The 17,320-nt window shown below is 41.0% G+C and overlaps 1 protein-coding gene across 6 annotated transcripts in view; it reads left to right on the forward strand.

Moving 5' to 3' along the window:
- The first annotated feature begins 680 nt into the window (after positions 1-680).
- The window catches only part of usp2a (ubiquitin specific peptidase 2a), a 28,621-nt gene continuing 11,981 nt past the window's right edge, over positions 681-17,320 (forward strand). For 2 of the 6 annotated variants that reach the window (XM_017490293.3, XM_047161343.2), the window contains exons 1-3: positions 3,508-4,542; positions 5,028-5,119; positions 8,100-8,806. In XM_017490293.3, coding sequence (XP_017345782.1) covers positions 8,144-8,806 — 663 coding nt within the window. In that variant the 5' untranslated portion in view covers positions 3,508-4,542; positions 5,028-5,119; positions 8,100-8,143. Of the gene's footprint in view, positions 753-824; positions 905-3,507; positions 4,568-5,027; positions 5,120-8,099; positions 8,807-14,123; positions 14,554-17,320 lie in introns of those variants that run through there. The other 4 variants (XM_017490292.3, XM_017490295.3, XM_017490298.3 and 1 more) reach the window with 4 other exon arrangements.

The following is a 17,320-nucleotide window of genomic DNA, read 5'->3' on the forward strand; positions in this document are numbered from 1 at the left end:
TACTACTGGTTTTACTATATATATATATATATATATATATATATATATATATATATATATATATATATATATATATATGTGTGTGTGTGTGTGTGTGTGTGTGTGTGTGTGTGTGTGTGTGTGTGTGTGTGTGTGTGTGTATAAATTGTGTGGACACATGACTATAGACTATAGCCTTTCCCAAAAGTTGGAAGCACACAATTGTCTAAAATGTCTTTGCATTTTAGATAGTGGGCCTGAGGGGCCCAAACCCGTTCCAGTATGACAATGACAACATGGTTTGCTGAAGTTGGAGTGGAAGACCTCGAGTTTCCTGCACAGAGCCCCGCCCTCAACCCCTGAACACCATTGAGATGAACTGGGATGACCGACTGCACCCCAGGATTATTATAACAGCAAAGGGGATTAAATCAGGAATGGGATGTTCAAAAAGCACACGAGTATTACAGTCAGATGTCCACAACTTATACTTATGTTTGTGGAAGTCTGCTCTATATTATCATTAATACATAGTCATAATACTATTTCTCAAAAAGAAGAAGAAGAAAAAAAAAAGATATTTCAGATCCACCACTTGAGAACAACGCAGTGTTTATTTCAGTCACCAGGGTGATCTTGTGGGCGTGGCCACAGACTGACGTTTGAGTGAAAGATTTGAACCAATCAACTTATCGGACGAGCCTCTGACGTCAGAGTTAAAGTGAGAGAACCGTTATCAGGACACAACAGCCTGGAATTTTACACAGGCCAAGGTGCGTTAAATTCCCATATTGGTGTATTAGCGATGTGGCTTTGTGTATCATTTCTGCGTGATGTGTTTGTAGGAGGTTAAAATGGCGGAGTAGAGTGTGAGGGAGCTGTGTGTGTTGGAGGAGAACAGGAAGATGATACAGTGCACTTTGTGGTGAGTAATGCTGTGCCGCACATACTTCCCACGGTTTGCAGTTAGCCTGCTAAGATGTGTGTGTGTGTGCGCGCGCGCGCGTGTGTGTGTGTCTGTGTGTGTGTGTGATTGAAACGGATTAGCTTTCCTTTTTCTCCACAACTAATGTCCTAGAGAAAGCTTTATAGCTATAGGATAAGGGCTGTTTAAGCTTCATGCCTAAGAAGCAATAATTCTTTGAGGTTTTACTGTTTTATATCAGATTATAATATTAATCTCCTAACATTGTTAACTGCACAGATAGTTTAATGGAGTTAATTAATCACAGCATTAAAGCGCACCCTTTATGATTTTGAAACGTGCCTAATTTTGTTTTAAACTTATCATACAATAGATTTACATGTATCCAAGGTCCAAAAAACACTTTAATGTGTTCATAATTTAAACTGCAGCATTACCTTTTCCTCTCAGTGTTACAAACGACTCGTTAAATGATCCGTTCTAAAGGATTCATTCTAAACTCCTCCTTTCAGAGAGTATACTCTGCTCTGATTGGTCAGATGTCCCAGTCTGTTGTGTAACGCTTTTTGGTACAAACCTATGTAAGTTAGTACAGGAAGCAAATCTGGAATTACTGATGACTCGTTTCAGCTGTTCAGAATCGGTTCCTGATTTTGAGAGTCAATCAGTACGTTTCAATGGACAACAATATTCCTATTAAGATAATACTCTGATTAAGAAACTACCATGTAAACAGCGATTATTGATGACCTTAATCCGGTTAAAGTCATACTCGAAGTAAACACAAATCGAATTAAGACGCGTGGAGTACTCCTGTTTTAATCGCATTATCGACGTGCGTTACAGACATGTACACACCTTAATCACACTATTAACATCGTGTGGGAGTTTTCACCAGATTTTGCGATAGGACACGATCACACACGGCAGTGCTCAACCGTTTGATGCTAAACAAGGTAGAATGGCTGCGTCCGAAACCACGTACTTACCTGCTATATAATAGGAGAAATATATGTAGGTAAATATGTGGTTTTGGATGCAGCCCGTGGCTTCAAGCAGTCGTCTATTTGCACGTATAGCACGACAAATAATTAACTGCACTTGAAGTTTTCGTAAAATAAAAAATGGAACACCCAAAATGAAGACGTACTTTATGTTGATACGTGAAATTCTGGAGGGACGTCGGACCGCGTGGCGTGGGGACGTAATGACGTGTGACGTTAAACGATCTATGTTCTATAACATGTAAAACGGGAACATGAAATTGATATTCTAAAAGCAACTCATGTAAACACCTTAATCACAATATTGTCTTATTCAGAATAAGGTCAATGATTAGATTACTGCTGTCCACGTAAACGTAGTCAATATCTCAATGATTTTTGAAACATTACAAACTTTTTACATTCACGAACGGATATATAACACACTACATGAAAGGTAATATTTGAACATCCATAATAGGTGTGCTTTAATGGGTCTTTCACTGCAGTGCAGTTTACTGTTTGCCTGGATTTCTATCAAGGTTTTCCCCCAGTGAGATCTGCTGCTGCTGCTGCTGCTGCAAAGCTTTTAAGCTGCTCCAAGTTTGTCAGGTTGCAGTGCATTTATTTACCTGCACATCTACATAACACCCTCATCTAATACCTCCAGGAGCTTTGGTCTTAAGGGGATGAGTAGGGATGTATCAGCCATAACATTAAAACCACTGACAGGGGACGTAAATAACATTGATTATCTCAATGACAATGGCACATGTCAAGGTGTGGGATATATTAGGCAGCAAGTGAACTGTCACTTCTCAAAGTTGATGTGTTGGAAGCAGGAAAAATGAGCAAGTTGAAGGATCCAAACGACTTTGACAAGAGCCAAATTGAGATGGCTAGACTACCACATCGAAAACTCCTACTGCGGGTTTCTGCTTTGAGTCTGTGACTGTATAAAATAATCCAGTGTAGCTTTGCCAAAGATTCTTATTAGGCAAAAACGTGGTAACGAAAACAAGGAACACTCAAGCATGTTTGCTGAGGGTGCTGCAGCACCTCTGATTTTTAACTGATTCTTTAACTACTAAAATAATATTAATGGTATATAGATAGTGCACGTCATACGTATGCAACTTAAAATCCCTGAATCCCTAATGTAATGCCTTGCCATGTCTTGGAATCAAAGAGCAAATACATACAGGTGACGAATTAAAAGAAAGAATACAGAATAAATTGGCATATAGTTTTGTACAAGTCTCTGGAACTGTACTGGAAGGATGAACAGCATTCTTCCAGAAGATTTTTCTTCACTCTGTGATTTATGATGGTGGTGGAGTGTGTGTCAGTCCAAAATACTGTGAAGGCCAGAGCGTATGATTTGCGTCATTTTTATCCTCATCGGCCATTCATTCAGCCCTCATGCACTGTGGGTGGGGACGTTGTTATCCTGTAGACTGCTCTTTTTTTCTTTAATTTGTTGCCCATCTGTAGATAGCTGAATGAGACACACTTGTCATTTGACAATTTATTGTCATTGCGTTTGTCACTTAACTACTTCTGATCTGCATGTACATCAATCAGCCATAACATTAAACCCACCTACCTAATATTGTGTAGGTCCCACCCAGTGCCACTAAAACAGCTCTGACCCATCGAGGCATGGACTTCACAAGATCTCTGAAGGTGTGCTGTGGTACCTGGCATCAAGACTTTAGCAGCAGATCCTTTAAGTCCTGTAAGTTGCGAGGTGGGGCCTCCATGGATCAGACTTGTTTGTCTAGCACATCCCACAGATTGTCGATCTGATTGTTATCTGGGGAATTTGGAGGCCAAGTCAACGGCCTGAACTCTTTGTCACATTCCTCAAACTATTCCTGAACAATTTTTTTTTAGTGCAGCAGGGCACATTATCATGCTGATAGAGGCCACTACTATTAGGGAATACCGTTGCCATGAAGGGGTGTATTTTCGGTGGTGGACAGGGGTCAGCATGGGCACTGCTGTAGGATCGGTCCAGACGGGCTAGCCTTCACTCCCCACATGCATCAGTGAGCCTTGGCTGCCCATGGCGCTGTCGTCAGTTCACTGGTTGTCCTTCCTTGGACCACTTTTTGTAGGTACTAAACACTGCATACCAGAACACCCCACAAGACCTGCTGTTTTGGAGATGCTCTGACCCAGTCGTCTAGTCATTGCAATATAGCACTTGTCAAAGTCGCTCAGATCCTTACGCTTGCCCATTTTTCCTGCTTCCAACACATCAACTTTGAAAACTAACTGTTCACTTGCTGCCCTTGACAGATACCACTGTAAAGAGATAATCAATATCATTCATGTCATCTTTCAGTGGTTTTGATTGGTGTATATGCTATTATTTTGGAATTCAGTCCAGTGCACACTTACCCCAACATGCAGTCATGCACCACTCACCTGCCCATAAAAAGCATTAATGCTAGTCCTTTAAGAGCAGACTGGAATGCCACTAAGTGTTGAGTGACCGCGCGAGGTCGTAGGCAACAGCTATATTTACCATCAGGGTAACACGATCTCTGGCATTCTGGATCACTGTGCTCATGCAATCCTCCTGGTCTTCTCACTCTTGGGTAACAGCCTCCAAAACGACACACCGTCTAACTGCAAAATGCGCCACTGGTGAGCCTCAAAGCCATTCTATAAAGTACTTTATTACTTTGTACTTTTTCTTAAAATCCAGAATTTGCTCTTTGAGAACCATGTAGGATTATTTATTTTTAAATGGAATCAAGTGGCGTTACTTTTATGTCACGTTTTATTTAAAAATGTTTGTTTACCAAGGGATTTCTGAAGTATTCCAGCTGTGCTCTGAACATGAAGTGTGCCGTTTTTGATAATATTTCGATATCACACAGATGGTTCACATAGAAACAACCAACATTTTATTTTCTCGTGCTACTGGAATTTAGGAGACAAACTGACTGCTGATCCAAATTTATTGCATATCAATGTATTAGTTTGACTTCATATCTTATCTTGGACTACATTATAGTCTTCTTGTCTCTTTTTATCTTTTTTCTTTGTTTGAACAAAGCTCTCAAGGCCTGATATATGTTGACTGTTTGTGTGTTGTTGTTGTTGTTGTTGTTTTTATAATTCTCCAGGATTGAGCATTGAAAGTTGGATGGGACATATGACAAGCTGCACCCTCTGTTTTTCCACTGACTGGAACTGAGAACAGCTCAACGTACAGCAGGTACCCCTTAACCTAACACCTGTCTCCAACATACGTGATGCGGAGAAGCGAGTGGCACTGATCACATACGCAACGAATGATGAGGGTCGCAGATTTTTTCTGAACACATTGTTTCTTAGATCACATCAGCCAAATGAGCTTTTCTAGGTTATTAAATTAAATGAATATACGAATGAATATATAAGTCAGTAAAATTAATGAAAAAACCGGACGTATGTTTTCAGGTTTCTGAGTGACTCATAATCATTTTAAGTGCATGACTAATGTAAATATAATTTAATACCAGTGTTTCATGTGGTATTTACTGTTTTGTGCTACAAATAGAGCTAGAAAGAGAACAAACATGCAAAGTTGTACACATTTAAAGTTTGTGATTTTAGATGCAGGGTGTATTTGGCCTCAGCAGGCTGGGTTTAGCTGAGAAGAGACTCACAGCTTGACCTAAGGCTTTAGTTTGGCCATGAAGGACACCACAAGCTCTTATCTGCTCATATTCCCAAGTAAATATAGAGATGCCTGAGACTTTTGGTTTAAGTACTGAACATGCTGCCCACAAGCATTGTTTATGTTCTGAAAAGAACACCTCCAGGTCTGTGAAGAAAGGATTAAATTCCTCCAGAGTGTCTTGTGTTGGTTTAGTATTTTTGAAACTTCATTACTTCAGTGTGTACAGTAGTAGCTTGCTCTGGTATGCTTAGAAATTGGCTTGATGTTTATCTACTGAATACTTGACAAGTTTTTGTTGTTTTTTGACTGGACGCCTCTGGTTTCGATTATCGTTTAGCCTGCTTTTGTGTAACATTCTTTATAATCTCCAGCTGCAGTGTTATCTGTGTTGTTTTGTTACAAACTGGTAATGGAGGTTTTGTGGCTTTTAGGATGAATATGTTAGCCTTAAGGTTACCTATAAGCTAGTGTGCTCCATAACAAAGACACATTTCGCATTTAGAAGATGTACTGTATGCATTCAAAATTCACAGTCTCTCTCTCCCTCTACCACCAATATGGATCAGCAATTTTGGTGGCATCATTCTGCACTTTTGATTTTCTTTCCAATCAAATGCTCTCTAGAATCTGAAGTGTCCCACAACCGACATTATTAAAATCCTCGGCACTGACTGTGAAGTATGACTTATAGACCAGGCTGTGAGGTAAGGTAAACACTATTGGCTATTTCATAAGGGTGAGGAGCCACTTGATATTTCCCGCCCCGACTTCCTGTTTACGGCGGAAATCGCGTCAACACATCGAATTGGTCAAAAGTGTCCGAAAAGAAGTGAACATCTAAAACAACATTTAGAACATCTAAAAAAAATTAGCAAATCATTTGGCAAATGGTAAAACGACTTATATTAAAAGAGAACCCAGGGTTCCCGATTCAGACCTGAGCTCGGGTTACTGTCTGTGTGGGGTTTCCTCCGGGTACTCTCTGGTTTCCTCCCAGCCAAACTGACTACTCTTAATTCCCCCTATGTGTGATTGAGTGTGTGTGTATGCATTGTGCCCTGCGATGGACATCCAGGGTGTATTCCTGCTTCATGCCCAGCTCCCGGGATAAGCTCCGGATCCACCATGACCCTGACCAGGATAAAGCAGTTATTGGAGATGAATGAATGAATTTATGTAGTAAACAACAGCAACAAGCCCTTTGGCCATAAATTAATAGATTTTTGATCAATATATTTGTACAGTGTAGAACAGGAGAGATATCCTGAATTTATATCAAAGGTCAGAGCGTATAATAAACTAGGCAAATAAGTCTGTATGTTTTTAGGATAGTTTTGCTTGGAAACGTATCTTAGCTACTGACTACAATGCTGCATGCTATCGGTTAGTTTTTGTTTACTTTGGACACTAAGGGAACTAAGGGAACTATTAGCGTAGTAAATTGACTTACGGGTTTTTGTATCCTCTGTGGTGAGGATTTTTTTCAACTCTAGTCTTAGTATGCCATGTGTTTTGGTCTGCCTCTAGTGCTACCTACCCCAGAACTAAGTGCTGAATTATTGATGCCTCTTTGGAGAGAGAGAGAGAGAGAGGCAGAGAGAGGAAAGACAGCAAATGTGCATGCATGCCATCGAGGGAGCGAGAGAGTGAGAGCAAAGAGACCCCGAATGAGAGCAGTTAAAGAAATAGGAGCCTTTTTACTGAACCCGACACGGATCAACAACACCAGATAGTTTTATTTATTCAGACACCGCTGTGGCTCCCGAACAAGAGCCTGACTCTCCATGAGAACAGGCTGTGCCACCTTAACATACAGCTCTGCTCAGGAGACTCTCATGTTACACACACACACACACACACACACACACACACACACACACACACACACACACACACACACACACACACACACACACACACACAAAAAAAAAAAAAAAAAAAGCAGCAGAGTCTGCAGTGCACAGGCCCGAGTCACATCAGACCTCCCTGGAAGAATGTGGGTGGAGCAAAGCTTCACAATGCCACACCTTAGAAAATCTAGCCCTGCTTACACACGCACATCATACGTGCCATGTTCAAAATAATCATGTGATGTCTATCAATAACTGAATGGTTTTAAGAGCACAGGACTCTCAATACACCAGGGTGTCCAATATGTTTAGCCGGTGATCGTATAGTTTCCGATTGGAAGTTTGTTACAGTTTGGTGAGTGAGAGATTGACTGTTCGACTTGACGTTAATAAATACGACGTTTTAGTGCTGTTTCTATTGTAAAATATTCATGAATATTGTAGAAACCAAATTCTTTTGGTTTTTTTGTATTTATAAATTGATCGGTTAATTCATTATTAACGGTAAAATTGTGTTATTCATTCATTCATTCATAATAATCACCTTTGTCATTAATGATTAGTAATATTGATGATGATTTATTATTGTTGTTACAGTTGTTATTATTATTGAATATTGTAAAGTAACCCTGAGTAGGCAAAATAAAATGAAAATAAAGGTGATTATTATTCTTGTTTTGCAGTCGATGCGGCCTGTCACTGTCTCTCCTTTGTCCGAGCTCTCAGAATGTCTCGCGTCTCCTCCACGGCCAAGCGCTATGCTGGCTCCTCTTATACCAGCCACTATAGCTCATACAGCTCCTCCCTGACGCCCTCGCTCGGGACTTACGATCGGGACAAGCTCTCATACAAAGCCCCCTCAACAGCGTACTCCAGCTCTAGCTACTTAAGCTCAAGCGGCAGTCGCACACGGAATTATAGCTCCTCAGAGCCTGAGCGTGGCCGTCCTATCCCTCGCACTGACCTGTTGAGCGGCCGGCGCAGCGAGAGCCTGAGTCGCACGCCCTTAAAGGGCTACAGTTCAGGACTGAATGGTGGCTCAGCCTACTCGGCCTACGACTACTCGCCGGCACAGACCAGCTACCTCTCCACCTCTCCCATGTCATCCAGTGTCTCCCTAAACCGAAGAAAGTCAGTTAGTCAGAGCGACCTGACACGGGAGTTGTCCTCGCTCGCCCTCAGTGACACGTCCAGCAGCAGCAGCAGTCTGAAGCAGGCATACAGGAGCCGGACAAATGATGCCACCGAGTCCTACAGCAGCAGCAGCTTGCGCTCAGGTTTCGGGATGTCACGCAGCTCCACACAGGACGCCCTGAGCAGCAGCAGCAGCCGTTTCTCCACCTCCATCGGACGCTCCAGTTCGCCGCTCAGGGAGGAGACATTGAAACCGGTAAGCTTTCCTGCACTCTCAGTTAAACATCAGTGTTGTCTGTGGGGTTTTTGTTTTTTTTTGCACTTGAGCTCCATTAAGGGGCACTGTTGCGACGATACGTAAGTGCAGATTCATTGCCCGCTGACATTATTTTGGGAAAGGGAATGTAAGATTATCAAAAGAGAGGTCATTTTTAAACCTGGGTATTTAAAGGATACTGTTATTCTTGAGCATATTAGGACTGTTGTAAATATATAGCAGTTCAATACAGCAATAGTATCTCCACACAGTGCTTTATGTGCTAAATCAAACCAAGAATATCTCTAAAAGACTGAGTACAAATGTATCCTGGGGAACTGTTCCAGGTGGAAAGAATGTTGAGTCACTGTTCAGACGTATGGCACTGAAGTGTCGCATCGTACGCGTTAATGGTGTTCAAGTAACTGGTGCTGAATTAGAAAAAGGACTGTAACAGAACGTACTTTGCGGTTTACTGTGATTAAGTGACAAAAATATGAAGCAAAATTACAGGACTGGCAAGCAAAAACATTTTTTAATTTATTTTTTATCCAAGTGTTGCCATATTTCCTGGGTGCACGGTGGCTTAGTGGTTAGCACGTTCGCCCGTTTGCCTCACACCTCCTGGGTTGGGGGTTCGATTCCCGCCGGGGTCATGTGTGTGCGGAGTTTGCATGTTCTCCCCATGCTGCGGGGGTTTCCTCCGGGTACTCCGGTTTCCTCCCCCAGTCCAAAGACATGCATGGTAGGCTGATTGGTGAGTCTAAAGTTGTCTGTAGTGTATGAATGGTTGTGTGAGTGTGTATGTGATTGTGCCCTGCGATGGACTGGCACCCTGTCCAGGGTGTACCCCGCCTTGTGCCCAATGCTCCCTGGGATAGGCTCCAGGTTCCCCTTGACCCTGAAGAAGGAGTAAGTGGTAGAAGATGGATGGATGGATGTTGCCATATTTTTCACAGATTGATAATTTGTGTACTCAGCTTGAGTTTGGGTGACACCATATGGTGGAATGTTCTGGACAAAGTGTTCAGCTACATATATCGCCACTTGATATTTTCAAGTACACCCTTTTTTTCAAACCCCTGAAATCGTGGAAAAAGTGTCCAAACTCGGAGCCAGTGGAAAAATTGGAAGAAAAAGCAAAAATGAGGGGAAAAAATTCCAACACACACACACACACACACACACACAAAAGAAAGGAAACAGTATTAAAGGGACCAAGTACTATTTTAATTCATTGGAGCAATGTCTGTCTTATTTCAAAGTCAGTTGTCTGGATTTCGTAGATTAGTCTGCACGTCTGGGAATATTCAGAAGTGCACATCTGAGTGCAACACACTTTAATCTCCTGTTAATGCTCTGAATATCTAGGACCAATTCCATTCAGGCTACATATAAGGCACTGAACCAGGCCAGTACACGACATTAGGCTGTTCATCTAAATGGTAGAAGAGAAGAGTAATCAGTGAGTGAATGAGCTGTATTGTTTACACCGGGAAAGGCTATTATTGTGTCTTGATAAGCATAATTGAATCATTTGACCAAAGTCAGTCATGTTTTAAATAGTTCATGTTTCACATCTTTTCTTGTCTTACCAGTGATGCATTTCTGCAGTGGTCCAGACACATAAAATCTGTAGCGAGGGCCTCTTAGTTCAGACTACATCGCTGTAGATGTAAGAAGCAAATACCACTTTTCCAGTATCAACATACTTTGTGGTATTGCAGTAGACTGAGTGTCTGAGTTAGTACTGGAGCATTAACAGAGCTTTCCTGTCAGATTCTTGCCAGTCTGCGCTTTGCAAGTTTCACGTAAATGAGAATATGTTTCAAATCTATTTTCCCAGTTCTAGCGTAGGTTTATTGCCAAAGTCTCCAGTGCAGATTGTTCGTTGAAGTATCGGAAGAAATCTCCACGTGGATTATTCGTGATCTCAGTGAAGCTGAGAACAGTTCAGAACATTTTATTCTCATCTGTTGGGACATGCTGGAGACAGAAAGGGGAGTTCAGGATAAATCTTTCTTCAGCAGAGCAACAGGACATGCCTCCGGTGCTGTGTCATGTGTTTGTCAGCAACACAGTGTTAATTCACACATCTTAGAAGAAAATCTAGATTTGTTGTTTATGAGGTCCAGTTACACAGACGAGCGAATGAATGAGCTTTATAAGGTAGTACATAAAATGTATTGCAGTACATAAAACGTATATATACATAATTTATAGACATAATGACAATTTATTTCATTTCTTTATTTTGTTTCCTGTGAATGATTACCTTTTACTACCTTTATCAAACACATTTACAGAAAAGACCTAGAACCTAATGCTACATGGGAGACATGGTGGTTTAGTTTCCCTCGCACCTCTGGGGTTGGGGGTTCGAATCCTGCCCCCCACCCTGAGTGCATGGAGTTTGCATGTTCTCCCCGTGCTTCGGGGAATTCCTCAGGGTACCCCGGTTTCCTTCACTAGTCCATAGACGTGTTGTAGGCTGATTGGTATTTCCAAAATTGTCCGTAGTGTGTGAATGTGTGTGTGAATGTGTGTGTGATGGGCTGGCACCCCGTCCAAGACACAGTTGTTTTGCCGATATGTAAGAAACAACACACAACAGACCGTGCTGTACAGTGTGACGTGCAAGCGGAGTGCCACTAACACCTGGAAGTGCATTCATTTTGTGTAACGATGTGGTCTGGAGTGTGTACAGTATTATAGCTGCAATAAACAGTCAATTCGATTCCTCACCAGTTTCTCTCTTTCTCTCTCTCTCTCTAATGCTCTCTCTCTAACACACACAAAAACGCAGCCTATCTTTTGTCTGAGAAGTACGGAATGCATAATGCTACTACTACTACTACTACTACTAATAATAATAATAATAATAATAATAATAATTATTATTATTATTATTCCTTAGATTTATTTAGCGCTTTTCTAGGCACTCAAAGTGCTTTACCGTGTATGGGGAAATCTCCTCCACCACCACCCGATGCGTAGGCAGCCATAGTGCACCAGAATGTCTCTTCAGAGAAGAGAAGAGTGTGGCGCACAGTGGCTTATTGGTTAGCGTGTCCACCTCACACCTCCATGGTTGTGGGTTCGATTCCTGCCATTGCCCTGTGTCTCCAGGTGTTTCCTGCCCCAGTCCAAAGGCATGTCCAAAGTGTACGTAGTGTGTGATTGGCACCCCATCCTGGGTGTACCCCGCCATGTTTCTGATGCATCCTGGGATAGGCTCCAGGTTATAGAGAATACTCCTGCAGTATAGAGAATGGATGGATGGAGAGAAGAGTGATTGAGCTTATTGATATGATGGCCATGATAGATAAGGTGCAAATGGGGGAATTTGAATGACCACAGAGAGTCGTCTCCTGGAGAAAACTTAGCAGCAACATAACATCCATAGATGTTAAATAAACATCTCCTAACAAAAACTTCACCACATCAATGATTATAAGAACAACTTATATAAGAAAAACAACGACGCTTTTTAAAATCTATTTATTACTAGTCTTGAAGCGTCCACCGTACAAGTCCTTGTGTATGATCTGTTACTATAGAAACAATAACATATCAGAACATTAACCTGTCGTTCATGTTAAAGCCAGAGCTACCTGTGCTATTAAACAGAAATAGTGCACACTTTCTGACCTGTCAGATTCGAGCATTCAGTAAAATAATATAACGGCTTAGTGCTCTGCTTCATGGATGAATTGTGAGCGGGTTTAGACCACCATCCTTGTATGTGAGACTGTAGTACTGTGTTTCTGTATGTCGTGAGCACCATCCTCCAGTACTCTGTTTAGACGTGGGGTGGCACGAGCTCTAAGTGGTGGCAGCACCTAATTATGTTTTTGGACATCGCTGCACTCGTAGAATATCTGATAGTTCCTTGGTGTAAAATTAATAGCTGCATAATGACTACTTGATTACTGTATTGGCTTCCTAGTTGATCTATAGCTTCACCAGTGGCAGGGGTGGCTGGTATAAATGGGCTAGCAGCACTAAGCACCCTGTCTTTCAAAGATAATAAGACATCAATATAAGGTTTCAGATTATTTGGCGTTAACAAATACGGATTATTTTGGAACCGAGCACAACCGCAAGCAAAATACACAGACTGGTATGAAGAAGTAGAAGTGAAGTAAGGGCTGATTTCATTCTAGCCCAGACTGTACTGCACATTCATGCAGCCCGTCAGTGCCAGTCATGTCAGGTGATTACACATTGTGATATGTCGCCTAGATTTGATCTCCATTCTCTGTTTGTTCCGCATCAGCAGTGACTTGAGAACGTGCATGTGAAATACAGTCGCGAACAATGGGTTATTTACTCTGTCGTCCTTTTTATTCTACCAGAATGAATTTGCTGGAGAAACAGAAGCACACATTGTCCAATCAAAGTACAAATTTCACAGAAGGGCAGAAGAGAGACTCGCCAATTTAGTACATTTTTGGTTTAAATGGAAGGGATACAACTTACCCGTTTAGCATGATTGGTATTTGCAGGAAACAGGGCATGAACCCAGTAGAACATTATGGACTGTCTTTGTGTGTGTGTGTGTGTGTGTGTGTGTGTGTGTGTGTGTGTGTGTGTGTGTGTGTTTGTTTGTGTGTGTGTAATAGTTTGCCCCAATTCTTTCTTATGATGCTATTTATGAGACTTTCTGATATAATGCATTGCTCAATCCAAATAGGTTTTGTTGTGGAGGTATTAATTAACATCAGATTTCAGCCTCACAGCTAATATCGTGAGCAGCTGTCTCTGACTAGTGGAATTGGAACAATACTGTACATCTCTCGGAGATGAACTGAGGTCACATTTGAGGTGGTACCCATGTAGTTGTGCCTGCCCTCCTCTAAAAGTGTGTAGCATGTAAACTACGTTTTTTTTACACAGTCCCAAACCTAAGCAAAGGACATATTGTCCTACTTTCATCGCCTTCACAATTGCAGTGTTATTCGTAGCTAATTATAAGGTTAGATGGTTCCCTGGAGTGTCTAGGCAACCGCCTTTTTGTGCCATATTTATGTCAGAAACATGATCTTTTCCCCTTCTATATTAAAGTCATTTGATCTGTTTGGGAATGTTAGTGATGTTTTGAATGGCATTTTTATTAAAATTTGCTTAGAGACAGGTCTGGGTGCTTAATGTTTTAGATTGTAAGTTCTAAAAAGGTGTGCTTGAAGGCTATGCACATAAAGTGTTGGTGTGTGTGTGTGTGTGTGTGTGTGTGTGTGTGTGTGTGTGTGTGTGTGTGTGTGTGTGTGTGCACGTGGGTGAGCACGCGTTAGCGGAAAAACCCGCAACTGCAAATATAGCAGCCGGGGATGTGTGAAGCGTCCTGTTGTACACACTCGAGTTGTTCCTCTCCGAGCTCTGACAGATTTTTTTCTTCCCCTGTTTGTTTGTATTATTCGGGAAGGTTTTTTTTTTTTGCTGCTCAGTGATCGCTGTGATTATCCTGTTCACCACCTAGCCATCATGCCTGCAGTTTACTGAACTACATTTCTCTTGAGTTCTGCTTGAAGTCATTCAGGAAGGAGTAAAAGAAAGCTCTCGGTGGTTACAACTCATTTTATTTGAAGGACAGAATGCACCAGTCGTACACCGAGAACGGGACAGCTGATCACCCCGTGTCTTTATTGCCATCTATGAAAGTTCACGAGCTGCAGGGGAAAAATTCAGCTATGTCTGGCTCTCTTCTCGTGTCTACGTTCGTGGGGCTCCTGATTAATCAAGTCAAGGTATGAGTGTATGCTGGGGAAAATCTGTGCTGCAGCTCTGATTAGGAGTATTAACCAGGGGTTACACTGGGATTTAGGAGATTGTGGAACAGTTGATTCATGTGCTATTATAAGGACTTTTCATCATTGAATATCATGCAACTGTAATTAAAAATGCTTTTATTTATTTGTTTCTGACCTTAGAGCTTAATTTAATTATAGTTGAATTGCCAGACCTTTAGTATTCCTTGATTTAAATTTTGGCTTCAAAATGAATGAAATCTAATTCTGTTCTGGCATTACATTAGCCCAGGGGTCCATGAAGCATAGCCAGGCGGTCTGTAACTTTTTAAAATTTTGATACAATGATGGAAAAACACACACTACTTCATCAAAGTTATATTTTGGGGTCCAAGCAGCAAAATCAACTCAGACCTAATGTGTATGATCAGTGGAAAGTTTAGGAATAAAAAACTGTATGGCTCCAAAAGCTTTTATTTGAAAAATCTAAATAATGTCCATGAAATAAATCCATACGGAGTGTGGGGGCATAGAATTTATTTTACATCTAAAGAGGTCCGTAGTAGAGATCGTACGATATTTAAGCATTTTTCCATAATCGGGTATCAGTTTTGTAATATCGGATCCACCGATAAATGGAGCCATCTTGTGGATGTTTTGAGAATTGAGCGCAGGGGAAATGGTGTGCACAGGTAATGTATGCTTTCTTCACTTTAATTAATAAACTTTATTTAACCTAACCGCCATTAATGCACAAATGACGTGTGTTACATAAATGCTTGACGTGTAGTTTAAGCAGCTTGGTGCTAAGAAATAGAGACAAACTCATACGGTCACCTAATCTGTCAAGTCTCAAAGACATAACTTTACATGAATGAAAGAAAACAGCCTTGAATGAGCACATGTTGGAAATAAAACCGCTTAATTCTCTTTCTGTTGTGTATGCTCATTATTAGTCTTGTAAAATGTCCCGTTCATCGTTAGTCCCGTTCACTCACCCGGGTTGATGCTCAGGGATGATCCACCATATGTAGCTTTTAACAAGATCCAGCTTTTACCTGTTTGTTTACCTCATCATAGCTTTTTTTTTATAGACATGTTAGTAACACTGTGCTTTATTTTTTTATTTTGTGCACTCTTTCAGATCCCTCTATTTATTGGTGTATAAATAAGAGGGGTTTTTTGTTCTGTTTTGTATGCAAGCAAGAAGTGAATTTGACAAAATTGTTCTAAATAAAACGGTTTGTTCGGTTCAGTGGTGTCGTTATCATTGTGTCAAAAACAGAAGTGAAACAATAAAATAATATCGGTTCTGCATATCGGTTATCGGGAACATAAACATGCAAATAATCGGTATCGGTTATAAAAATTTTTTTTAAAAATCAATATTGGTCGATCTTTAGACCCTGGTAACAAAAAGTTTGAGAATCACTGCTATAGAAGACATTTTCTAATGTTTTAAGCAGGGTTCAAATATTAAAAGAACATTATGCCATGCCATGATTCAAATGCCCATCAAATTATAGTAGCAGAGCTCACCTCCTCTTGGCATTCACATAAAGTGTTATAGGAGCTCTGCACTGTTAAAATCCCCACAGGCCATGGATGAGCAGGTGGACACTTTGTACAGCTCGTAGCTTCAGATGTCAATTGGTGTTGCAATGCATTCTTATATCGGTACGCTGTAAGCTCTAGGTCTACTAGCCTGGTATCTCTTGACCATTACATCATCTTTGCTGTTGGGCATGTTTCTGGCTGCTCTCAGTAACAGTACTTCTGACTATGAGCTCTGTCCACGTTATTGAATTCTGGTTAGTTTCCTTTTCCGACAGCAAACATAGAAACACGTCATGCACAAGTGAGTGGAAGTGTTTCGTCAGACACGTGTTGTATTACTCATCTCACTTGCCTGACCGCATGGAAAATTGACTTTGAATGCTTTAAAACATTTAACATTGTTAAAAGACATGTGGATTTGTTAAATGATCACGTCTCCTTTGACTCAGTAATATCATTCGCATGCAGTGCTATGATAGAACAGATTAGCTGTACTGTCACCATACGATGTCCTTGTATTTGATGCTTATAGATAGATAGATAGATAGATAGATAGATAGATACTTTATTGATCCACAAGGGGAAATTCAAGGAATAATATATCATTTTTTATATAAAAAATAATAAGATACACACTATATGGCCATAGGTCTGTGGACTCATGACCATAACACTCATGTACTTCTTGAACATCTCATTCCAGGTGTAGTCCCCCGTTGACGTTATACTAACCTCCAGCATTCTCCAAAGGCTTTCCAATAGGTTTTTGAGCGTGTCCTTATTCAGTGTTCGGGAGATCGGGCACTGACGTTGGTCGAGGAGGCCTGGGGTGCATCATAGTGGGGTTGAGTTCAGAGCTCTGTGCAGGCCACTCGGTTTCTTCCGCTCCATCCTTCATGGAGCTTGCTTTATGCACAGGTGCATCATCATGCCAGAACATGTTTGGGTCCCTTAGTTTCAGTGAAGGGAAATTGTAATGCATTTATACATATGGGCGTGATGGTCATGTATCCACATACTTTTGGCCATATCCTGTGGGATATGGCCCTTTTGGCCGTATTTGTTCCTGTGGGAATAAATTATATATGTAAAACTGGTCTGTACATACAGTCTTTAACAGAAATAGGAAGGTCAGTAGATTAATCAGAATGAAACAGGCAGAAGGTGTATGTATGTATGTACAGATGAATAAGAATATGAATATATACAG

The sequence above is a fragment of the Ictalurus punctatus genome, chromosome 17 (assembly GCF_001660625.3).
Source record: "Ictalurus punctatus breed USDA103 chromosome 17, Coco_2.0, whole genome shotgun sequence".
In the NCBI taxonomy this organism is placed as follows: domain Eukaryota; kingdom Metazoa; phylum Chordata; class Actinopteri; order Siluriformes; family Ictaluridae; genus Ictalurus; species Ictalurus punctatus.